Below are 25,418 nucleotides of genomic sequence, written 5' to 3'. Positions count from 1 at the left end.
TAGGGCAGCAAGCAGTAGGATGTATTAGCCTGCAGATGCTCTGAGTCCCTAACAAGATACCAACAGGGAAAGGAAACACGCCATACACGTTGTCGTCAAGGAGCTGATCAATTTAATTTTCAATAGGTTTAAGGAAGTCACTGAGTTACAAACAAACTCTGACTCATGCCAAAAACTTGCTGCCACGTAAGCCATGATAGAAATTGGTCTGTTGAATCTGCCAAGGGATCTATCCAGAGGCTTGATCCTGCACTCCCATGGACCCTTAAACTAGCAGAGGAAAAAGCTGCATAAGGAAAGTACCAGGAGTGAGAGAAGGATGAGGATCAAGTGCCAGCCTGGGGGTTGGCACATGCCCTGTCACAGGACAGGAGACTGGGACTCCACTGAAGCCCCCACCAGCTGATCTACATTATTAGTCACAGCAGCTCCCTAAACAATATGATTTTCTCCCCCGTTTCTCTTCATTAATAATGATGGAAATACTTGTTTTTCCCAGATAAGCTTTGCCATCATCGCTGTCCCACATGGAGAAAGTTCCTAACAACAGACTGAAAAAAGGTGAAAATGGATGATGGGTCTGCCAGTGAGATGGACCACGGGGCAGAAGAGGTGCTCAGCACATCCTGCTCCAGTTACCCCCCAGTTTTCTGTTTGCCAGAGTCGCCCAAGGACAATGCTCTGATCCCTTCCCATGACTGATCGGGACTGAGTGTGAGCACCGGCTGGTGAAGTGCAAACAGCTCTGAACCAAGCTGTGTAATTGTGAATGGCTTAATTCAGAGCTCAAAATCTGTGAAAGTCCTCAGGTTCATCAGAAGACGTGAGACCTTCAGGGGCAAGGGCTGATACACCGAGCAATGCTTTTTGTCTCTCGCATTGCTTCTCCATCAGGACACTCACTAATAAAGCACACCATTGGGAGGGTCTTAAAAATGAAAACGGGGATCTTGAATGGACCTTGGAACAACCTTCACTTTTAGATGTGAATGCAGAATTCAAGTTAAAATAAAGCTTTTCTAAAAACTACGTGACAAGAAATGACAAGTGCTTCAGTCAAGAAACTACACTCAATGCATTAAAATCTCAAGCAAGAACAGGAAGGCAATTTAAAAAGAAACTATTCTAATCTGAAATAAAAAGAAAAATAGGACATGCGTGTCAACACAGTCTGGTGGCCTAACCTGCTAAAAAGCCTCATAGATTCAGTGTGCTAGAGGAATTAGATAACATTAGTTGCTCTCAGTGTTGTCCCTGGCTTTAAGAGCATCACAGGGAAAAAAAGCTGAGCCCGAATGGGATTTCGCTGCCTTAAAGGCGCTCATTTCTCCTCACATCTCCTTGGCTCACTCTCCAGCACACCTTCCACGAGCAAATGCACCAGAGGTCAGATACGAACAATTGTCCTCTTCCCAGGCTGCTCCTGACTCATTCCTTTAACACAGCTCATTTTGCCTTTGGTAGAAAACAGCAAGATGTGACTGTGTGCCTTAAAAGCTGTGTGGGAAATCTTTGATGTGCTGAAGCACGGGAGAATTTTAGCTGTGATTTCAGGAGGGACAAAATTTCAGTTGGATTTTTCCCTGCACTTGCACGGGCTATGTTGGGCTTGCAGTTCAGTGGAGGTGGTACATAATCTGGTGCAAACTGAAGCAATGATGAGAAAAGGGGAAAAAAAAAACAAACTTAAAAATATTTCAGCTGAACACTTGTTTTCTGTGGGAGCACATTTGGGAGCTTGCTATAGGACTTCCTTCCTGAATTTTGACAATCAATAAAATGTATATTTATTTATTTATATGGGTTTGAGCCTGTAGAAGCCTAGAAGATAAGGGAGCTAATGTGTGTCTCAAACACCAATTTTTGGATAGCTGTGGAACCAACCAAAGATTATCGGTAATGACACACTCTCAAAAAGAACAGGATGTGGATGGAGCAGGGGGGCATATGAAGGTAGGACAGCACTTTTCCAGGACAAACATCCTTGCTCTGACCCCTGGAGATCAGCACGACACAGTCCAGTGCCAGTGCAGGAATGAGGTTGAAAAGCAGGCATGGACTGCAGCAGGGGATCAAGACCCTCCAAGGCCCCCAAAGCCCTGTAACCCATTTCCAGAAAGGTCTGGAAGAATGGACTGCACATGATAACTAATTTGCATAGAAAATAAGAAACTTATTTCCAGGTGGGGAAAACCTATCTATTAACAGGTACCCTCAAGAAGCCTGGGCACATGTGCACCTTGTGGCCCAGCTGGACCAATGCTGGAGCCAAGACTGGTGCTCTTCCTTCCTTCTTTCCTGCCTTACTTTGTATCTTTCTTTTGCTCCCTCCTTAATTATTCTCTCTCTCTTCCCTTTCACCCCATCCCTTTATCCAAAACCCACTGCCATGTGCTTATATAAGGAGATCAGGGACTAACTTATACCAATTTCCATGCCAAGTGTGTAATTCACTAAATAAAACTTAGCACGCTTTTGCAGACCCTCTGACCTTTGTTGCTCCTTTTGACCACAAGCATCTAGGAATCTTGGGTGCTCCTTCCCCTTAAGGCTAGGATGCCACAGAGCCTCCCATAGATCAGTCTTGATTCTCCTCCTCAGGCCAAGCTCCATGGCCCAAGCTTTCAGAGGCCCCTCTCCAGCTGTGTGAAATCTTGAAAGGCACTTAATGAATTAGACATTATTAATATTCTCTCCCAGCATCAGAAGGCAGCAATTAACTCTTTGAACACTCATCCCAAACACTGCTTTATAACTTTCAGTACTCAGAGGCAGCTATGTGATCTCATTGTGATTTTAAAGGATATCTTTCCAGAATAATTATTTTCCTTGTTTGGGGTGAGGAAAAAAAAGAAAAAAGAAGAAGTTCAAAGTCCTGGTTCTGCCTTGGAGTGTGCATTAGTGATGTTAGATGTGCTGTAAAGATTTCAGAGCATGGAACATGATATGCTGCAATACTTTAGCTGAGCAGATGCCTCAAGGAGGTCATTCAACATGCCAGGCTCTAAATGTTACTTGGGAGTGAGAAAACATTATTTTCCCACTTCAACAAGACTTTTGTTTCCCTGTCGTGTGGAAATAACCTTCTGTGCTCAGTACTATTATTAATTTATTAGCCTTTTGAATGTCTAAATGTTTTGCAGTCTGTGGACTACATCAAAGTGCTGGCTGAGGGACAGGGCAGCACAAACACGTGTGTGTGCACTCAAATCCACGTATGTGTGTTTCAAAGAGCAGACCTGATGAAAGAAGACTTCTGCCTATACATATCTGACAGTGAGAACAGCCACTTTCTTGAGCACAGAACCACAAAGGAGCGCATTTATGTTATAATTAGATGTCAAACCTTATGAGCGATGACTATGTAGAAAAAGTGCTAAGTATATATTTCTATTGAAATCAATTAAAGGAGACAATGATTTTCTTTCCATTTAGATTGCGTGACGCCAGCACAAACTGCTGCAGTACAGTGCAGCTGTCAAGCCCAGCCTCGCTGCCTGAACAACTGCTTTCTGCTCGCCTGATGGAATTGTCCTGCACGGCACAGCTTTTCCTCAGAGATGAGCTCACCGTCAAAATGCTTCTATGCCCAACAGGGAATCATGTATACTTTCAGCAGATAGGAGTTTTGAAACAATCCCCTGAATAACTTTATGTAACAGGACTTAGGTTGTGTCTCTGGTGCTGAACGTAGCATGATCTGCTTTGTGCCTAGGAACAAAACACAGAATTTCTGCAAGGCAGGCTCTGGCTCAGCACATCTTACTGCAATGCTAGAAATAAGACTCTTCCAAACAAGTAGTTATTGACTAAAACTGCAGGTGACAGGTGGAGTTCATCTGATGTCCCTAATTATTTAAAAGTTAGTGATCATGGACACTCTCAAAATCGAAAGGGGATGTTTTTCCCATCCCAGAATAGGCACTGAAGAAGGGCCAGATGATTACCTTCTAGAACGACCATTCCATGGGCTATGAAGGTGATTGGTGACTACCTTGGACATTATCACACAACTTTTAATTAAATTAATTCCACTCTGCATGTACCCCATTGACACGACCTTTCTTTGACTCTTCATTCACTCTCACGTAATGCCCACACGTGTCCCCAGCCAACACTTCCTTTCCTTCTGCAAAATCTAATATTTCCTTAGGAATGTTCTTCCTACTTACTGTGAGTCGCTGCCCCCATGGCAAAGTCCACGTACCTAACACTGAGCTAGGGAGCAGGTATCTGTACTGAGAACTTGGGTTCTTTGAATTTTTCCACCTGGGTGACTCCGTACGCCAGGGCCCTTTCAGGGAAACCAATTTTCCTTAAAAAATGTGTGTGAGAGAGAAGAAAATCCATGAAGACTCAGCCAGAGGGCTATTCCCCATAGGCATCCACGGACTACAGAGTTGAATTCCAGCACACTGCCCTGTCAGGAAAAGATATGTCCGTGTTTTGCTCAGGAAGCGAACTGAAGTGACAGGTTCACGGTTTTAAGAACGAAAGAATACACTTTGGTACAATGTATGTGGCATTATCTTGTCCCATGAAATCACCATCAGCAATGCCTGAGCAGAATTGTCATGGCAGGGCTGTAGTTGGTGGCATGTGAGATGGCAAGGGGGGGGTTGCTAAAGTCGAGTCTTGAGAGCACTTCCTATCATCAGAGAAGTGATAAGCTAGAAACCCCGAGCCAGCTTTCAAGCCCCAAAACCCTCCTTCAGGTCTGAAGTGGAGTTAACAACCTTAAAGTCAGAGGTAAGCTGACAAGCTGGAACCAAACCTGATTATAACTCAGCTCTTTCAGGCTCCAGCACAGACAGAGGGGGACTGTAATCCCATTCCATCTCCTTTTTGCCATGGGTACTTTGTGCCATATTTGGGATATTAATGAGCACAAGGAATGCACTAGAAACTAAACCTCCTCTGAAAGTAGCATTTGTATGATGCTCCAGTGGGTAGAGAGAAACTAGACTTCAAAAAGTAAAAATCTAGTTGTGTTGAACTCCCGTTACTGCAGAGGCTGAAACTGTCTTGTGAAAAACTGAGGTAGCCTTGGTACGTTGTCAGGTGAGATGCCCAAGGTACAGCTGCAGAAAAATGTGCTTCAGCAGCTAGAGGATCACAGTTAATGCTCAGTAATCTATAAATCACTGTTATGAGATTTCTCTATGCAAATGAAATTTATATAACCCTCATCAATCATAAAAAAATCATAAAGATGAAATTTTGCAGCCACAATGCGAATTAAAGAATCCCTTAACCTGTTTGCAAGATTTGTCCTTATGGATAATTAATTTTTAGATGGAGTGTTCTTTGAAAGAACTAATGGATAGTGAGCATTGTTGATTGATTATAAAACAAGCAGGAGGGTTTAAGAAGTGAGCTGTGAATGTAAAATCACTGCCATATTAAAATTCTGGACTATGTGACTGCAAGAAGAAGGTATTAATACAGTACTTTTGATGAGTGTGTTTTATTTATTTAACATCAATAAATTTCTCTTAGTTGGCCTATGCCATACAGATCCATCAGACTGTCCTCTGAACTGTATCTTAGCAGATGAAAGACTAATTCCTCCCCTTAAGGAATCCAGAATCTGGATTCTATGATTCCATAAAATATAACTTTATAAATTTATGCAATGGGGAAAAAAAACCCCAGCAACAAAATGAAAACCAATAACTACAAAGAAAAGGCGAAGAAATGTAATTCATGTATCATCCTGCTAGGGCTGCTCTTCAGAACTGCAAATCTACAGGTAACTTTTATTGAGCCATCATTACAAGCAGTGACAGGAGTTATTGAAAGGCCAGTCAATCTGCAATGACCTTAAAACATCAAGAGTGAATCGGGGGTTGTTAAACACTGCAAACAGTCTGCAGGAGCGTGCAGACGGTGAGAGAGAGGGAGAAAACAAGAGCTGCTGCCTTACCCGCTTCCTCAAATTGCAGGTGAGCGTGAGATTCCTCGAGAAGGAGTTTGCAAAAGCGGTATAGAAGTCCAACACTTTAAGCAAGGCTTCTCGTTTGATAATATGCAGGTCGCAGTACGTCAGAGCCCGAACGTTGGCACATGCGTGGGCCAGGCTGGTTTCCTTCCAGAAGATATCACCAAACACATCACCTTTACCTGAAAAACAGCAGGACAAATTTGTTGTAAGGTAGAGCTTAGGCAGTGTTCTTCAGCACACAAATGATTTCTTTCCAAACTGCCTTACACTTCCAATTATTCTCACATAAGCCCCCAGCTGTGAAAACTAATAAGGGTGAAAGTTTTAGAAGTATCTGAGGTACTTGAGTATCCTTAACAGTAGCCCCAGGTTTTTAAGGTATTTATAGATCGCCCTGTGAAGTGTCACAAAGCATAAGAACCTGATTGTAAAGGCCCCCTTGTTGCTGAAGATACAAGTAATGGATTTTTCAAAGGCTTCCGAATATAATGAGCACTTAACTAATGTTCAGGTGATTGAATATTTCAGGTGTCTGTTCCCAAGTGATTTAAGGAGTCCTACTCTTCCAAAAACCCTCTGACATCCAGGTTCCTACATCTTCACGGCTCTACAGTGTGGTACAGGAGCCAGCTTCCAGGGCCCAAGGACCACATTATAAAGGATGTTTAAACCTTTTTAATTTAATTTAAGTGGCAACACTCCTTCTGAAAAACCCATCAAAACCCTCACTGAGACTTTTAAACTTTAAATAGCCAGCTCTAAATCTTAAACACATCCAGAAGTCTAGTTCTAAACCCAAACTTATCCATTTAAGTAGAGACTTAGGCTTAAGTATTCAATGTATTTCAATGTTTGCTGAGTAAGAAAGGGCTTGACACTTTAGACATCCACATGTATAAATACCATCAACCAGCTGGGAAAATTACACCTGAAGGCCACTTCTGCATTGGCAGGCAGTGTAGCAGAACAGCTGATGCTGAGGACTTGCACATTTTGAGGACTTGGGACTAGTTGTAGTCCAGTCCCACTGACAGAGGAGATCCAAGGACTGGAAGTGCATGAGATGTGCTCTGACACACCTTGGCTTCCTTTCTTCTGCAAGGAATTCATATACCACACACCTGTGCCAGACACTGAAGCTGGACAAGTTGGGAGGATGAGGACATCCTCCCAAAATCACACTTCTGACCCAACAAAAACACCAGCATGGGTGCAGATTGGAGATGGGCTTTCAGGTTTGGACTCTGTGGTTGTTCCAAGAAGAGGCAGCGGAGTGGCAGCAACAGAAGCATTCAAAAACTGCCTCTTGCTACGTGGCCATGGGCTGGGCAAGGGTCATGGTGTGTGGTTTGTGGCTGACATCTCAAATCCTGAAGCAGAAACCACGGTACAAAGGGTATTTTTTGTTTCAGATCCCAAAGATATCCCTGCTCTTTATTTTAGCAGCTATTAAAAGGAAAGTAAAATCAGTTAGTCAGTGGCTATCGACTCCAGGTACCTCAAGCAGGCCATTGCTGAAGGTTAGTGATGTTATAGTTTTGGGATAAAAAGGTAACACATTTTAATATTTTCTCATTTAAGAACTTGTAACATTTCACTCAACTCTACTGTGGGAACCAGAGTGCTAATTTATGCAACATTATTACTTTTGGGGGTCAGAGGCTCTATTTCTCTACTTCCATTTCTGTTTTAGGTATTGTATCCAGTAAAACATATCTAACATTTCTCAGGCAGAGTGAAATAAATGGTTCCAGTCCTTCTTCATTTCCCTGTTTTTATTTTCTAGCAAAAGTATCTATAGCAGAATCATCCCTTAGAAAGGTTATAAATGCATCTCATTGCACTGCTTTTAATTCTACATATTTTCATGTAATTAAAATTAACTACAATACATAACACAGCTGGTATAATTTATAAAACAAGTTGTTTTAAAATGTTTTCCTTAATACAGAGCATTTTCTGGTAACATTATAATTTATCCAATGTACTGTTTTGAAATTACCTTTTGCAGTTAATTACCCTTGTCTATACCCACAGTTCAAAACCCAATTTACAGACATACTCAGCACAGTTACATAATTTATAGAAAACAGGCCATTTCTGAAATGCACGAAATTGCTTAATGGATTTGCTCTCTGAGGTGGACACAGGACAGAACTGAGTCCTGCTTTTGGTGGCTGCAGAGTGCACTTAAAAACACAGAATTCTACAATAGGGGCTATTATGGTTTTCCCTCTGAAATGTGAGTGAGCCACTTGTTTTCTTTTCAAATTGAAGGTAATACACAGGTAATTTAAGTCAAGAGGTTGAAAGCAGTGGATGCTCAGTCCAGAACTCTACACGATGGTGTGTTACAGAATCTGTACACAAATTATTGATTAATGAAACCACTATTCACGAACTTGAGAAGATCTCAATGTCTTCAGTTCTGTGAGGCAGGGAACTGCACTTGCTCTCTCATAAAGTGTGGGACGTGATGAACTGAACTTATTCACTCTTCCATGAGCCATCGCCCACTGGATTTGAATGGTAAAACTCCAAACTCCTCTTACATTGTTGTTTATACTCTTTAGAAAGTATAAAATCTTGGAAGCTTTTAAGAGTTCTTGAATTTGACATTTCCCCACACAAGTCCAAGCCTTATTTGATGGTTATAAATGTGCTAAGGAATGTACTGAACGAAAACAAAACCTACCAGATCCTCCAAAACAACGTGTCTTTTTTCATAAATACAGAGATTAATGTACTGTACTTCATCCCTATTAAATGTAGTTCACTGCATATAGAGTGGTAATTATTCACTCAGGACAAGACTAGATTTTAGGAAAAAAATTCTTTACTCAGTGGGTGGTGTGGCACTGGAACACGATGCCCAGAGAAGTTGTGGATGCCCAACCCCTGGAATTGTTCAAGGCCAGGCTGGATGGGGCTTTGAGCAACCTGGACTAGTGGAACATGTCTCAAACTGTTCTATGATTCTAAGGCTAATTTTACACATTGCAACTAAATAAAAATAAAACTTTCAGAGTTGCGACAGAAAATTTAACTGGTAAGTCTGACACACCAGCTACTCAAAGACTCATATATCTACACATATTGTTCACTTGCAGGGGACATGCAGACCTCCAGGGAAAGCCCCTCTGGGGCTGGGCTGGGAATACAAAGGCACTGGAGCTGATGCAGCCTGCATAATTCCCAAAGCCTCTCTCCAGAGATTTATTGAGGCCTCAGCACATTAACTCCCAAACCTGTATGGTCCTTAGTCCTGAGCAGTCTTAATATACCCCTCCTGACTGAAAGCAAAGCTGTGGGAAATTCTCCTGCCCCTGCTCTCACAGTGCCCAAAGCATTGCTGAAAAAAAGGAATGCCCTAAATTAGAGTGGGAACTGTTTGCATACATTTTCCATTTGGTATGAGGAAAGGGAGGAAGACAGTCAGTATTTGGACACTGCTGGATTAAAACTGGCAGAAACATGGGTGTAAGGATAGAATCACAGAATCAAAGAATCCTTTGGGTTGTAAAAGACCTCTAAGATCATCAAACCCAACCATTGACCCAGCACTGTCAAATCCACCACTAAACCATCCCCCTAAGCGTCCCATCTATAGTATTACAGACTCATTTGGGATGGAAAAGACCTCCAAGATCATAAAAACTTGAATTTGGGGACTGAAAGAACCATGGAAAACAGGAAGACATGTAGGGTGTTGGTGACAGGCATAATTTTTGCTGAAATAGCTACACTGCTATCATTCTAAATACATAAAATATACATATATATATTCATGCATATTTACATAAATATATTTAGAGACAATCATACAGTATTTAACTATGTAATAAGTCATGATATTTCTATGTACCATCTTCTATATTTTGATAACTTTCCCACACAGATTTGAGGGGGTAGATATTCTCCACAGCCTTGCACCATGGACTGACTTGCCAGTTTGTCAGACAGCAGCTCATGTCTGGACCTTTCAGGCAGAAAAATTCGTAAGGGCTTTATGAAACTTCCCAGGAGATTGCAGATGGAAGGAAAAAAGTGCTTGAACTTGCAGAAGAAAGACTCCTGTTAAACAGTGTCTCAGAACCCACAAATATATATTATATATATATATATAAATATATATATAAAATATCTTTAAAGTCCCATCAGTCACACTAGCAATAGCTGGACATGTTGAATAATGCCGGATTTCCATCGCGATACATTCAAATCTCATTTTGCTTATAAAAAGCAAAGGCTGAAGTTGCTTCACAATCAGTAAAACTGTATCATGTAGAGAAAGTGTTCATCTAATAATTTCAATTTCCACTAACTATGAAGTGATGACAGCATGCACACAAGTGGAGGTCAGTGACCAAATGCCACGTTCGTGCAGCCATAATTACATATACTGGTATCAATATTCACACAAATACATCTGTGCCTATATATCTGCAGTGGAACCTCTGGCTGCAGGACAGATGTGCCCCAAACTGATGTAGACATCCAGTGAGCAGGGAGGGAATCAGCTCCTGTTACCCAGAGCAGCACACAGCTCCATGATGGCTCAGGGATTAGGCCAGCTCTGCAGCTCCTTATCATGGGACATTGGAGTTGGTTGCACAGGTTTACAAAATTATGGGATATATTCATGGAATAAAACCCATCTGTGGCTATTAAACACTAAAGATTTCCCTCTGGGTGAAATAAAATTGAAATATAATTCAGTGGAGGGTTGGAGAATATTCTGGGGAAGCACCACTGTTTCCTTACTTCACATTCCTACTTTCTCCTGCACATCTGCTATTGACCATTTTTGGAGAGAGGCTGCTGGGCTGCTTGGATTTCTGGACTTAGCTGATACATTTGTTTTTGTCTAAAGAGGGGATCTGGAGAAGATGGGGGTGATTCAGTGGTGCACGTTCCTCAGGTGCAGTTGCCATCCGGGACATCACTGCTTCCTGTAAGCACAGCCATGATGTGCAGAGATGACACTACACTGTGAGAGAGGTATCCTTGCTCCTGTGAACGTTTTATCCTCAACTTCAGTCTTTTTCTGGGGCATCCAGAAGGGCCACAACTCCCTTGGAAATCAGATCAGAGCTGATCCCTGAGAAGTGTGAAAATCCAGCTCCAGGACTGCACGTGACCACGTGAAAGGGCAGAATGACGTGAGCAAAAAGCACTTCTAGCAAAGAAACACTAACAAGAGACTGTGCCAAAGATCCAAGCCTGTGCTGGTAAAGGTACTTTGCATTATTTAACACAGTGCAACCTTCCACATCTGCACCTGGAAGCACAAAACAAACTGACCTTTCTTCCAGCATTCAGGAAGAAATGCTGCAAGCAGAGCACAAGGTCCATAAAGATATTCTCCCCTCATCTCTCTCATTTTTAGTGCAAGGATCCTAGTGCTTCATATCTTTCTAGAAGCCCCAGCTCCTGGAGACAGGTTATTTCCATTTTGATTTTATACCGAAATAAGTTTCTATCCTCCCTGACTGACGAAATAAACCTGAAAGCATGAGCATTCCCACCACCTTCAAAATTCATAAGGCAAATACGATTGCCTGAAACTGTTAGTCTGATTTAAAAGAACTATATCTCATGATTTTTAAATAAATTTCCTTTTCTTGTGCTGCCAAGACTTCTGAGCTCCTGCTTTTGGCAGTGAAGCGTGCAGGTCTAATTCAAAAACATTTCAATTCAGTGAAAGGAATCTTTCTGACTCTGGAGGCTGTGGATCACATCTATAACACACCAGCTGGCACTAAATTAAGATTGATGTTTCTTATCATAATTAACTATCATGCAGATAGAGACAAAATATATTAAATTTACAAAATAATGTGAAAAATTCAAGTCTGTCAGTAAGAACTAATAACACTTTCGAACAAGTATCAGCAGGACTAAATCTTACACATGGTACTGCGGATGTCAACCCAGACCTGCAAGGTTTGACTGATTTCAAGGCAGTTAAGAAGAACTGCACAGTGCAGAGCAGCACGTCACACTCATTTTCAGATCAGTAACCCTTCAAGTACTTTGCAAAATACTTTGAGATTCAGCACTTTAAAACAGCCTGAATCACATTAATTATTTCAGTTCTGCTAGCTGAAAAAAACCCCAAACCCTTACTTTATGAATCATTTTCCTCTTAGTTAATTTAGAGCTTTAACTCATTGGAACACAGGGGACTTTTCTATAGATGAAATAGGACACAGGCTGTTCTGTAAATTGCTACCAGGTGCATGTTACTAACCTGGGGAAATGTTCACAATTAGTCTGCCGTGGTTGACTTTACATGAAAATCAAAAAAAAAAAGTTCAGTATAAAATATCCAGAGTTGATTTGACACAGGGGCAAATTCTGCCACCCTCATTCCACTTGAGAAGAAAACACAAACTGCAACTAAACTAATTAAAATCACAGAATTAGCCACTAATACTATGAGATGGAATTGCACTGACAGTTTTTCATGTCATAAAGTGCATCACATATGGTCAGTCTTGTCCTGCACAAAGCACATGCCTGGCTGTGTAGGCATGGAAACTCAAAGTGCTGGTGCATGGATCTCAAGCATCAAACTACCAATGCCCCCGGATGAGAACTATGGAGTACCTGGGTCTCCTGCTCACCTAAATGGGAGCTGCTACTTTCTCTGCCTCTAAAGAACTTTTCTGCATGTGATTTGGTAGGAGATTTAATCTTTTGACCTCCAAACACACGTAAGATTTAGAGCAGAAAAAGACTCATCCCTACTTTCGGCTGTCATCCCAAACTCAAGAAGACACTTGCTTTCCTTTTTTCCTCTGCTAGTGCATCATATGCCCTTCCCAGATCAAACATTTGGAAATAATTTATGAAGCAGACGTCTAATAAGGTCTGGCTTACCTAATAACAATAAATCCAATAAACAACAGGTTGCTCTGGTATTATATGCAGAATATGCTGAGAATTAACATGCAACACATAAAGGCAAATGACTTAATTGAATACACATGGGATCAGGACCGTAAGTGTGGCTGAAACATGAACTATTAAATTTATATTCATTCTGGCTTGACTATCAAAACTGAGTTCACTCAGCAACAGCCCCCACCAGGAGTCCAGTGGTCGATGCCAATTTTTATCGCTATGCAGCTTGAGCAATATTTTTGATCAATTCCTACAATCAACATCTGAATGCAGTGGGTCATTATTTTTCTGCTGAAAAAACCTACCTCTTTAAACCTTGTTAATCAATATGCCCAGTTTAAGTTACTGTGCAACTTACACAGCCAGCTGTGCAAATAGCAGGAGCTGGAAAGCAGCTTCCAGAGCCCCTTGGCTTGCATTGCCATTTATGTGAAACTCCTCATCAGGTGCAAATTCAGGTTAATTGCAGCAGGGACAATTATTAGGTGCTCTCTGGTTGGTGATGCCTTTTTGCATTAGCCTGGGGACTCCAAACCCCCAGTCCTTCCTGAGATTCTTCACTGAAAACACCTCCCTGTGTAGAGCAGTGGCAGTTAAATTGTTTACTCCTGCCTGAGACGGTGGAAAATCACTGATGTGCCTTCGCAGGGTCACCTCGCTTGCTGGGAAAGTTTTGATAATTAGAGACAAGACTGTTTGCCCTTCTCCATTATCCTGGAGACTGCAGATGAGTTATGTTAAAATGATCGTGCCTTCTTTCCTCCAGTGTATATCAGCACCTCATCACACCAGCTCTGCACAGGTGCACCCTCTGCTACAGCAGCAGCCAGCACCTGCAAAAGGTGGGAGCCTGGCCTGAAGAAATGGAGGCAACTAATGAGGGAAACATAATGGGGCACCTGGCTATCTCCATTAATGAGTCCTATAAACTGCAGATCTACAATTGGAGCCATTCTCTTACTGTACATGTTTCTGTAATTCTGGTTACTGCAGTGTCTGGGCATTTAATTACGCACAAATGAGAACAAAACCAAACCAGGGGAGAACAAAATGTCACAGTGCTGCAAGTTGCCCTGTCAATCACTAGGCTTCATCTGCTTTCAAGCACAAGAAACACCAAAGGTGGGGCCATTGAGTCAAGAAAAGTGTTGCTGAATAAAAGGATGGCTGTCTCCATGGTGGAGCCTCAGGAAAGCACCTGGTTGGCATGCCAAGTCTCCTGAGGACACCCTTCCAGCAGGCAGGGAGATGGTGGATGTGCCAACTCACTGTGGCTGCAAGGGAAGGGAACATGATAAGGGAAGATCAAGAAGGGGAAAAGCAGAGACACCATGCTGGAGCAGGTCCAGAGGAGGGCAACTAGGCTGGTGAAGGGACTGAAGCACAAGTCCTGTGAGGAGAGGCTGAGGGAGCTGGGGTTGTTCAGCCTGGAGAAGAGAAGGCTCAGGGGAGACCTCATCACTCTCTACAATTCCCTGAAAGGAGGTTGTAGCCAGGTGGGGGTTGGTCTCTTTTCCCAGGCAACTATCAGCAAGACAAGAGGGCACGGTCTCAAGTTGTGCCAGGGGAGGTTTAGGTCAGATATTAGAAAGAATTTCTTTACAGAGAGGGTGGTCAGACATTGGAATGGGCTGCCCAGGGAAGTGGTGGATTCTCCGTCCCTGGAGATTTTTAAAAAGAGACTGGATGTGGCACTGAGTGCCATGGTCTAGCAACTGCAGCAGTAGTGGATCAAGGGTTGGACTTGATGATCTTGGAGGTCCCTTCCAACCCATCTGATTCTATGATTCTATGATCATGGAGTGATTCATGCTGGGACCTGACGGAAGATGCAGCCCTGCACTTTGGACAGAAGCATGAATGTAAGAGATGGAAGACGATGGCTCTTAACCCGTTTTGATGTCCCTACCTGATTCACTTGTCTAGGATATTCCACATTTAAAAATACACCAAGCAATCCATCTGCAGGTGAGCATGGTTAAAAAAGAAAAAAAAAAGACAGCTCTTTTCTCTCTCTTTCTTTAAGCAAGGCAAATAACACGCTCCTATATTAAATCACGCTACACTGTTATTTCCTCTGCAAGGAGCATAGGCTGGCAGACAGCATGTCCTGCACGTTCCTGCTCTCATAGAGGAAATTAATGAGGACAAGTTTCCAAAGGATACTTATCACATTTCCACTCTAGGTTACTTCTGGGGCATGGAAAGGACGGACAGACTGATAGTACAGTCCTGCAAGTTGACTTTCCCTAGGAAAACCAATGTGATGGCAGATGCTTGGAGCATTCAAAGCAGGTACTGAGGTTTTCACATTAGGCAGAGGTTTTTAAACCTGCTCTCCGCCTTAGGCAGATTCACGTTCCTTGTGCTTGAACTTCTCAAAGCAGAACAGATCAATAAAAATTATGTTCTTCACTGTCTGATCTGCAGTCGCTATTTCAGCTGCCACAGCTGCCACTATAAATGCCTTTGCAACTACATCTGGGAGAGATTTTCTTCCACAAGTGAATTTTTAGGATACAACATCCCACAATTACTCAGTTCACTATTCTGCTAAATAATCTGTCAGAGCATAAAAAGACTCTTCAGTGTGTTCTACGACTGGAGGTAGCAGTTTATCTTGCTTTAAGTTACATTTGCACATTCTGCCAATCCCTGTAGTACAGGACGAACACAGCTCTAAGTCACGGGATTGCACCTCAGCAGAGAGAATCAAAGGCAATTTTGGTAATCAAAGGTAATTAACTAGATAATGTTAAAAGTCTCTCTAGCCAAATGGGGATTAACAGGGATACCAGATTTACTACATCTAAAAAGTAGAAACAAAAAGTACTTACTGTCATTCCAAACATACAATATTCATTAATAAATGCAATGAAGTTTTGCATGCAATCTATTTAGTGATGGCTCCTAGTTCAGTAAATTACATATTTATTGTTTTCACCATAAACCCCAATATTTATTTATTTAAAAGCTGCTACTTACTCTTAAAGCTTTTGTTTTTTAAACAACTGTAAGCAAATATATCGTCATTGAGATCAATAATAAAATTGAAATGGCCCAGTGAGCTGAAATACAAGGAATATTTGTTGATTTAGGAGCTTTCATCATAAGGATTTCACATCTGAATATGGAAGCAGATTCATTCTTACATTAAATCTCACTTTTTTCAAAACCTAAGTGCATACTAGAATACAGAAAGGTGCAGCAGGTATTTCGAAAGAGTATGGATGTGTGTTTTTCCAAGTTCATACTCTCCAGCTGGGAGGATCTGAGTGATGCCCTGGGGAAGCCGTTCCCATGCAGCCTCATCCACACACCTGCACACTGCCCAATCCCACCCCAGTCCCAGACACACATACTCAGGCTTTTAGGGAAATGTCAGGAGTCTCTTTCAGCTACACGCTTGCCCTCATTCCTCCTCTCCTTACTCTTGCTGCCAGTTGGGAAGGAGCTGAAGTCTGACTCATGACCAGTGTTGGCTCTGCCTGCCCTCTTTCCACATACCAGTGCAACTCCCAAGTGTAACCTTTTATCTCCAAGTGATCATTCCCCGGGAGGTATAAGAGAGACTTACAGAGCCCTCTGAAGCCACCCTTACAGGGAAGAAGCTGTACAGAGCTTCAGTGGGCTGTGAGAGACCCCCTCGGACCAGGAACCAGGAACCGACTGGATTTGGCCACAGGGAGTCACAGCTCCAGTTTAAGAGAAGGCAAATATTCAACAGGATATGAGTTCTACAATAAATGGGTTGATTTTAACCAGGCAAGACGGGTTCTGGATGGTTTTCCTCTACATAGTTCTGCCTCTGAGGAGGATTGCTGCCTCAACACCCATGCTGACCACTCAATCCCACCATCTGCTAAACCATCCCAATCCCATACAAGCTAGCAAGGAGTCTGCATTAGTCTCTCTCCCACCTGCTGCTGGCAAACCAGGCAGCACAGTGGGACAACAGGGTGGCTAACCTGGAGCTCCCCCATCACTCAGACTTGTCATGACTGTGGCTTGACACATGGTGTGACCCTATCTCTTTACAAGGTCAGATCAGACCATTTATTTTCTGTACAGGCAAGTGACTGTCACTGCAAGTGACAATTTTGCTTCTTTATAGAGACTGTTGCAGGTGTTATTCTGGGCTAGAATGAAAATCCCAGTGTGAAGGTTAATGTGGAAATCCTCCTGAGAGAGTAATATTAAGCAATGTGCATTTCCTCCAACAGGCTATTTAAAAGATGTCGAGCACACAGATGCCATTCTCTTCTGCTCAGAGACACTGCAACTGTGACCACTGAGCCATACTGGGCAGAAAGAGCATTCCCAATGGCATAAAAGATTAAGGGTTTGCTTCTAGAGTAGGATCTCCGGAGACACAGTATCTCCACCTTATGACAACTACCAGCCTCCTGTAGTCCCAGCTCATGTTAAGCAAGACTAGTTAATAATCGAAACTAAGCAAAAGGAAAACACACACAAACCAGAAGCATTTCAACAGAGATCACTGTACCTAAAATAGCCACCACCTCGTCGTCCTGGATGACTTCCAAGGATCCTGAGACCACAAAGCAAAGAGCATCGACGCTTTCCCCAGCGTGATAGATGAGGTCCCCCGGGGCGCAGTGGATGGTCTGGAACTCCACGGCCAGGGCCCGCAGGCAGCCGTCGCTGGCCAGCCGGAAGGCAGGGTGCTCGTTAAAAACCTTCCGGTTCAGGTGCACGCAAATATCTGCCCTCATGTCCTTTGGGCAAATTGAGAGAACCTGAGCAAGAGAAAGAGGGAAAACAGTCAGCTGGGAACGTGACAGCAGGCTTTATGAAATAACCCAATGGATGGATCTGAAGATCCGCCGGGGGGGGATCTTGAAGTCCATTCATCCCGTCATTTCATAAAGCTTCTGGTGGGAGTTTTATCCTGATTTGGGGTAATCTTTTTCTATCCATCTACTGTTTTCATTGCAGCTGAAAGGGTGATGTGGAAGACGGGACTATTCTGTTACACTGTGCTCATTCCTAACAGCTTGTTTTCCAGAATTGCACCTGGCGCTACTATGTTTTGTCTGTGGTTATCCCTCCAGACTTGGTGCTCAGATTATCCTCCTGCTGCTGCCATGCTCAGTCCTTGCAGGAGCACAGAGCTGAAGGACCTTGAAGACATGCAGAGACAGACCACTCACAATAGAAAACATCACATTTCGTTCACAGCCAAAAAGCCCAGGTCTCAAAAGTCTTGATGTAGGTGACCACTTACCCACACATATCCAGGCACACCCAGGGTTCAGTTTCAGGAACATATAAGGAATAACCTGCCCAGGAGGGCTTACAGACTAGAAAATCCAAGGAGATTAGAAGAAAAAAGAAGTATAATGAAACCTTATGAAATGTAAAGTAAAGGTGAGTGAAAAGCTGTCCTGTGAACATCAAGACATCTCCATAGCAGACCAATTAAATAAGACCTTCAACTAGTTTCTTAGCTTAAATAGCTTTGCCTACTGAAACAGCAACACAAATACACCTGAAGAAAGAAAGTGAAAACTTGTGGGTCTTGTTAGGTTTGTAAACTGTGTGTTTAATATTTGCACATCCTCCTGAACACACTCGCCTCGGTCCGCAGGGATAGGGGAAATTGGGACCGAGCACTGCAGTTAGGGTTCGGACACAGTTGAGGTCTCGTGATGCAATGCCAGTTTATTCAAGGGAAACAAGGGTTTAAAAAACCGCGGTTTGAGGGGTGGACGCTAAGCAAGAGATTGACAGCTTAGGGAAAGACGTGGTAGGGGGACAGGGGAGAGATGGGTGGAACTCTCGAATATCAGAGAGGGTTGACTAATTGTAGCTCTCTCTGCACTGTGATAGTTACAGCTTATCAGTAACAGAGGCATGGGAAGACAGGGGAGAAGAAGAGATAAGCAGCTTTCAAAGGGGAAGCCTGAGGGAGAAATAGGGACAATATGGGGATACAGCAGGATCTATAAATTTTTACAATAAACTGGGGTGTACAAGGGTTCATAAGCACACAACAGCAAACTGGGGAAAAACTGCCAGTCTGCTGGGTGGATTATTCAGTGAGTAAAAAGTCCATTCAGACTCCATTAATGCTTTTCCAGGCCACATATCTCTCCCATTCTGTCTTTTCATCCATCACATCTCCCCCTTCTCTGTTTTCAGTCGTGGTGACGTTCACGGAGACACTGCGGATGACCATCTGGCGAACACAAATGACAAAGCACGGCAAACAGGCACACAAGAACACAAGGGCAAATAGGGAAATCACTAGCATGATTATGATTTTGCGAGACCAATTGGGTAAAGAGGGGAGTTTTATCCAATCGAAAAGTCCATCTAATCCTTCATCACGGGACTGGTGGATATCTCTTACAAGATTCTTTAGTTGATGTATGCTTTCATAAATTGATTGTGAGTGATCTGAAAAATTCATACAGCACATTCCTTCAAAATCCTGGCACCCATGACCGTGTGCCAGGAGTAAGAAGTCAATGGCTGCACGATTTTGGAGACTAATTTCTTTCAGCTTTTGAGTGTCTGCTAGCAGACCCTCAATTGCTTTCGTGGTTGCATTCGCTTCTTTAGTTAACCAGCAACCAAGGTGGGAAAGTAAGGAAAGGGCATGGGCAGTTCCTATCCCGGGGATGGGGAAGGAAGCCCAAAAGTTTTTCATGCGGGACCAAATGTGAATGCTGGAATCACAGTCTGCTGGGAAGGGTAGGGGTGGTGGTGGAGTAATGATTGTACCTACCACACGTGGTGCTGCATTAAGGGGAGGAATGACTGGGTTCTTTGGGGCTACATTTTTTTTAGGGTTGGGAGACTTTCCTCTTTTTATACGGAGGGACCTTTTGACTTTATTTTTGGGAACAATCGATTGATCTGCTAATTGAAACTTCGCCGGGTTATACAGAGCCAGCTTCCCTACTGTACAGGGACCCCCTTCCGGGTAGGCAGGAATACCCTGCCACGCCCGATCCCCGCACAGGAGGAAAAACCCTTCGGGGAGCTTCATGTTCCTAGGAACGTGCTCTGTTGGTACTGTGGTGGCAATTGAATTGTTGCACCACGGCGAAGTGGCCCCTTTGTAAATTAATTTATTGGCGGTGACATTGTGGGGGGTAAATAGGTGGGGCTCTGTGTGCCGATGGAATATAACACAATTGCCAGTGGGTAGCGAACCGAGCAAATCTATTTCTTGTGGAGGGATGGTGGTAAACGCCTGCCTGGACACCATCTGTGCTAGGGTGACTGAATTTAGCTGTAAGAATCCTAGACTCCGGGTTTTTTCCACGAATGTGTCCCAATCCTTGCCTGGAGTCACAGGAATCCCTATAAGGCAGGTTTTGAATGGATTACTAGCACTGGACAAGGTCAGGCACAAGGTGTCAGTGCCTGTGGCCTTGGCCAGGGTTACCCAGAGGTTCTCGGAGGGCTGGTTCATCCAATCCCTCAGAGGGGATGCAGTGACGTTGGTGACAAATCTGAGAAGACAGATCAGGATAGCGTAGGCCTGGAGAGTGTGCATCCTTCGTCTCAGTCCTGGTGTATCTTCACTCTTCTTGCGGGGACCCACTTTGGTCCGTTGTTGCCTGAAATACATGCGTACCCCTTCCCCCAGGTGATTAAGGGGAAAGGGCCCGTCCACATCTCTGTAATTGGATCTTTAAACATAACTTTTGCTTTTTGCTGTGATGGAGTAAAATCTGATTTGAAATGTCTGTCTATTGGACTTCTGTTTATGTGAGTGTCTTGTTCCTCCATCATATTTAAAAAATTTAAAACATACATAACTTTTTCTAATCTTTCTTGAGGGGTCAGGCCAATACTCCCCCTCTTTTGTTTTTTGAGCAAATTTTTAATGTTTTGGTGAGCACGCTCTACTATGCCTTGTCCCGTGGGGTTGTGAGGGATTCCGGTGGTATGGTGTACCCCCCATTCTTCAAAAAACTTTTTTGTGTCTGCAGATACATAAGACGGTCCGTTATCTGTTTTCACCTGTTTGGGGACACCCATCCTTGCAAATGCGGACAGAAAATGCTTTTTAACATCTCGGCTCTTCTCACTAGAATGTGCAGTGGCCACAATCATTTTTGAAAAGGTGTCAATAGACACATGTACATACTTTAGTTTGCCAAATTCTGCTACGTGCGTGACATCTGACTGCCAGATTTCTAGGGCTGTCAAACCCCTGGGATTGGTCCCCTCTGGAACCATCGGTGCAAGCATTTGACAGTCAGGACACGCTTTCAAAATTTCTTTGGCTTGGGATAATTTTAGTCCGAATTGTTTTTGTAACGATCGTGCATTCTGATGGAAAAACTCGTGTGAAATTTTTGCCTGTTGATAAAGGTTAGGGGTGACCACCATACCTGCCAAATGGTCGGCGATTTGGTTTCCCTCTGCTACAGGACCGGGCAAAGCAGTGTGTGATCTGGTGTGGACAATGTAGAAGCTGAATTTTCTGTTTTCTATTAAAAACAACAATTTGGTTAACAGCTTAAAGAGATTTTCATTAGACACGTTTTTTAGATAGGAATTTTCAATCCTTTTCACCACACCTACAACATAGGCTGAATCTGAAATGATATTAATTGGTTCTTCACTAAAAATTTGAAAGGCACGAACAACTGCTGAGAGTTCTACGATTTGGGGGAACCTTGAACTTTATGTATATCCTGGTGCCAATTGCCATTTTGCTGCCAAACAATAACTGCATTTCCGGTTCTCCCTGAGCCATCAGTGAAAAGGGTTTTTGCATTTTTAATTGGTAAGTCTGATTGCACGATTTTTAATTTCAGAGGAATTGGAATCAATCTTTGCAAAAACGGGCACGCCGGGAGATGGAATTTGATTTCTCCCGGGTAGCCTCCGATGGCAATTTGAAAATCAATAGAACTCTGCATCAGTTTTTCCAGGTGCTCAGAGGTCAGTGGAAGGTAGATGAAATCTGGCTCTTCCCCACTGAGTTCTAAACACCTGGTGCGGCCTTTAAATATCAGCTTGCCAATCATTTCTGCTAGGGTTGTAATTGTTTTGCCGAATTGATGAGGGAGGAATACCCACTCCCATAAGCAGAAGTCTCTACTATCAGTAGTAAACTGACCCAGCAGGGCCAGTGGTTGTCTCTGTTCATTAATTATTACAAGGGAGGATGGCAGTCCCTCCATCCTCCTAAAAGACTGTCTCTCTGATATTTTTCTCTCAACAATGGCAAGGGATTTCTCAGCTTCTGTTGTTAATGATCTAGGAGAGGACAGGCCAGCATCTCCCTTCAGCAGCTCAAATAATGGGTGCAGATCACTGGTTGTGATCCCCAGCACAGGTCTAATCCAATTAATGGCTCCTAGCAGCTTCTGGAGGTCATTCAAAGTTTGGACTCGCTTGTCTATTAACACTGACTGAGGCTTGATAGCCTTCTCTGTAATTTGGAGCCCAAGATACTTCCAGGGTGCTTCCCTCTGCACTTTTTCAGGGGAGATCTCTAATCCTTTAGAATTTAGAGCTTCAATGGTTGAATTTAGGGTTTTTTCTACAGCAAATTGTGTTTTGGCACAGATCAACACATCATCCATGTAATGGAAGATGATTGACTGCGGAAATTTTTTCCTGATTGGTTCTAACGCTTTAGCCACAAACATCTGGCAAAGAGTTGGAGAATTTTTCATCCCCTGGGGAAGCACTCGCCACTGGAACCTGCGGTGAGGTTCACAAGCATTGATGGCAGGGACAGAGAACGCAAATTTGACCGAATCAGCCGGATTTAGGAATATGTGAAAAAAGCAGTCCTTAATATCAATAATTACCAGAGGCCATTCAGCAGGGAGCATAGATGGAGATGGCATCCCCTGCTGGAGGGCTCCCATGGGTTCCAGGACTTCGTTTACTTTCCGCAGGTCCTGGAGAAATCTCCAGGAGCCTGAGGATTTTTGAATTACAAACACTGGGGTATTCCAGGGACTGCTGGAAGACTCCAAGTGCCCTTTTTCTAATTCCTGATCAACTAATTTATTCAAAATTTGCAGCTTTTGTTTGGGCAGGGGCCACTGATCCACCCAAACTGGCGTTTCTGTCTTCCAGCTCAGTTTGGGGAGCTGCAAATGCTCAGTGACCCCTCCTAAAAATTTTCATCTGGAGACAGGGTTCCCAAAGTGAGCTCCCACTGCTCCATTGCGTCCCTTCCCCACAGTGTGATTGGAATGTTAAGTACATACGGTTGGAGCGATGCTGGTCTCCCCTCTGGTCCATAGACTGTTAGTACCTCTTTGCTCCTGACAGGATACTGTGATCCTCCTATCCCACTGACTCTGACGTTAGTAGACTGAGCTGGCCAGCCATATGGCCAGTCTTTGGAGGCAAAGATCGATATATCAGCACCTGTATCCAGTAAGCCCTCTACTTTGACTTTCTGGGGGTGCTTAGGCTGTGAAAAATAAACCAGACATGTTAGAAGTGGGCGGGAGGTTTTCACTGAGGTAGTCCAGTGGACTTCCCTCAGTGCTTCCTCCCTCTGCTCCTCATCTGAGGATTTCACGCAGAGCAGGTCATCTGTGGAGATCATCTTTGCCACGGGGAAGCGTTCATCTAGCTGCACAGGAGGGAGATGCACAGTTAGGCATATAGCAATGTTGGTATTTGTAAGTCCTGTCAGGAGGGTAGGTACAACAATGATTCCCTTAGCCACTGCTGAGAGATGTGATATCATTAGATATGTTTTGTCAGGGTCTACTGGGGCAGATGGCCTGACTCTGGCCAATTGCTCATAGGAGTTTAGGTGTGTTGAGGGTTGAGTAACAGAGAGAATGGTCCAGTTAAGGGGAACACATTGATTTTGAACTGGAACAGGGTTTGCAAAATTAGGGGAAACACATGGAACAGGAATAGGGTCTGTTGGATTCAGGGGAATAGGATCTGCTGGAGGCTTTGGGCTTACAGGGTAACAGGGTGAGGTGTGGGACGCAGGATTGAGCGGAGAGCAGGGGTGATTTGTGTCATCGCGCCCCCCCGGGCGCTCTGCTCCCCGTTTCCCTGATGTTCACAGGAGCAGGGGCGAAGATCAGGCAAGGATTGAAATGTGACTTTTTTCCTTGGCCCTGGGGATCTCCTGGGGGGCAGAGGTTCACCATTGAGGTTGGTTATGGACCTGCAACTAGAGGACCAGTGACGCCCTTTCCCACACCTCCGGCATAAGGTTTTAGGTAAATTTGGTTCAGGGATTAATTTAGGACAGTGCTTTTTAAAATGTCCTTTCTCCCCACACTCAAAACAATGCTGAGGCCCTGTAAAAGCAGCAGCCAATAGACGTGCCTTATGGGAATTAGAGCCTATGTTCTTACAGGCTTCTATCATTTCTAGTAAGGAGGGATTTTTTAACATTTTTAATGCTTTCTGGCAGTCCTCATTAGCTTTTTCAATAACCAATTTATTAAACAAAATTTCTTGGCTCTCCTTTTGATGGACTTGCCGGCTGATTGCTTCTTTTAACCTGGTTATAAATTCCACAAAAGGTTCTTTTGTACCTTGGTTAATAAGAGTGAAGGAGGGTGTCTGAACATAGGCATTAGCTACCCTCTTCACAGCTTCTAATGCCAATTCTTTGATTACTTCTAAAAATTTGGGGTCAATTCTAGCTTGATCCTTCCTACTAGAATAGTTCCCTTCCCCATAAAGCATATCTATTGCCTGCTGGATAGGAATTCCTCTTCTTTCCATTTTTTCATTCACATATACAGTAATCAGTTTTTTCCATTCAGCCTCAAATACTGAGGACTGCACTGTGGTGAACAATCCTCCTATTACTGCGCGAATATCATAAGGAATTAATGTATAAGCAAGAAAAAAGGATTCTAGCAGCCCGATGGTAAAGGGTGCTCCCAGCCCATATTCAACGATTGCTTTTTTAATGTCTTTGAGCATGGGGTACGATATGGGTCTCCACTCCGGGGTCTTTCCTTCTTCTACATAAATAGGAAACGCTTTCAGGAATTCGGCATCCTTAGCTGAAGCAGCCTCTTCCCTGAAAGCCTTCCAGATGTCTGGGAGTTTTGGCTGCCATTCAGGGGAGTCTGTGTCTGGCTGCAGGTACTGACAGGCAGGGTAAGCCTCTGTGTCTGAACCGGGTTCAGGGTAGCTGCAGACTCTGGTGCTGTGAGGCTTATGGGCGCGGCCACCTTTCCGAGAAGAGGCTCTGACTTTCGCCCTGCCCCTGCTTCTCGCTACCCTGCCGCCCCGGTCAGGTGACGGGTCCGGGGAAGAGGCGGGACTGGAGGAGGTAGGCGTATCTGTGGGCAGGCCGGGGGAGGGATCCCTGACGCGATCGGGCAGAGGCGGGGGCGGTCTAAGGGCAGAGCTTCTCCCGTTCCGCGCGGTTTTTTTCTGCGCCACCCCTTTCTGCCTTTGCTCCGTGCAGTCCCTGTGTCCCTCCTCCTTGATATCCTTTTGAGATCGCCGCGATGGTTTCTTCCCTTCCCTGTCACATGGTGTATCTGTCTGCCCAGTGTCCATCTCCGCCCTTTTAGTTTCAGTTTCTGGGAGGCTGATATCCTTGTTCATCACCTGGTGC

General features: G+C 43.7%; 1 protein-coding gene across 1 annotated transcript in view; it reads right to left on the bottom strand.

Moving 5' to 3' along the window:
* Positions 1-25,418, bottom strand: part of KCNH5 (potassium voltage-gated channel subfamily H member 5) — a 175,761-nt gene that overhangs the window by 36,308 nt on the left and 114,035 nt on the right. Inside the window, exons 9-10 of the mRNA XM_032691257.1 lie at positions 17,361-17,613; positions 5,927-6,123 (exon numbers count right to left, since the gene is read on the bottom strand). Coding sequence (XP_032547148.1) covers positions 5,927-6,123; positions 17,361-17,613 — 450 coding nt within the window. The remainder of the gene's footprint in view (positions 1-5,926; positions 6,124-17,360; positions 17,614-25,418) is intronic.

Source organism: Chiroxiphia lanceolata, chromosome 6 (genome assembly GCF_009829145.1).
Source record: "Chiroxiphia lanceolata isolate bChiLan1 chromosome 6, bChiLan1.pri, whole genome shotgun sequence".
Taxonomy (NCBI): domain Eukaryota; kingdom Metazoa; phylum Chordata; class Aves; order Passeriformes; family Pipridae; genus Chiroxiphia; species Chiroxiphia lanceolata.
This window is presented reverse-complemented; position numbering and strand designations above follow the sequence as displayed.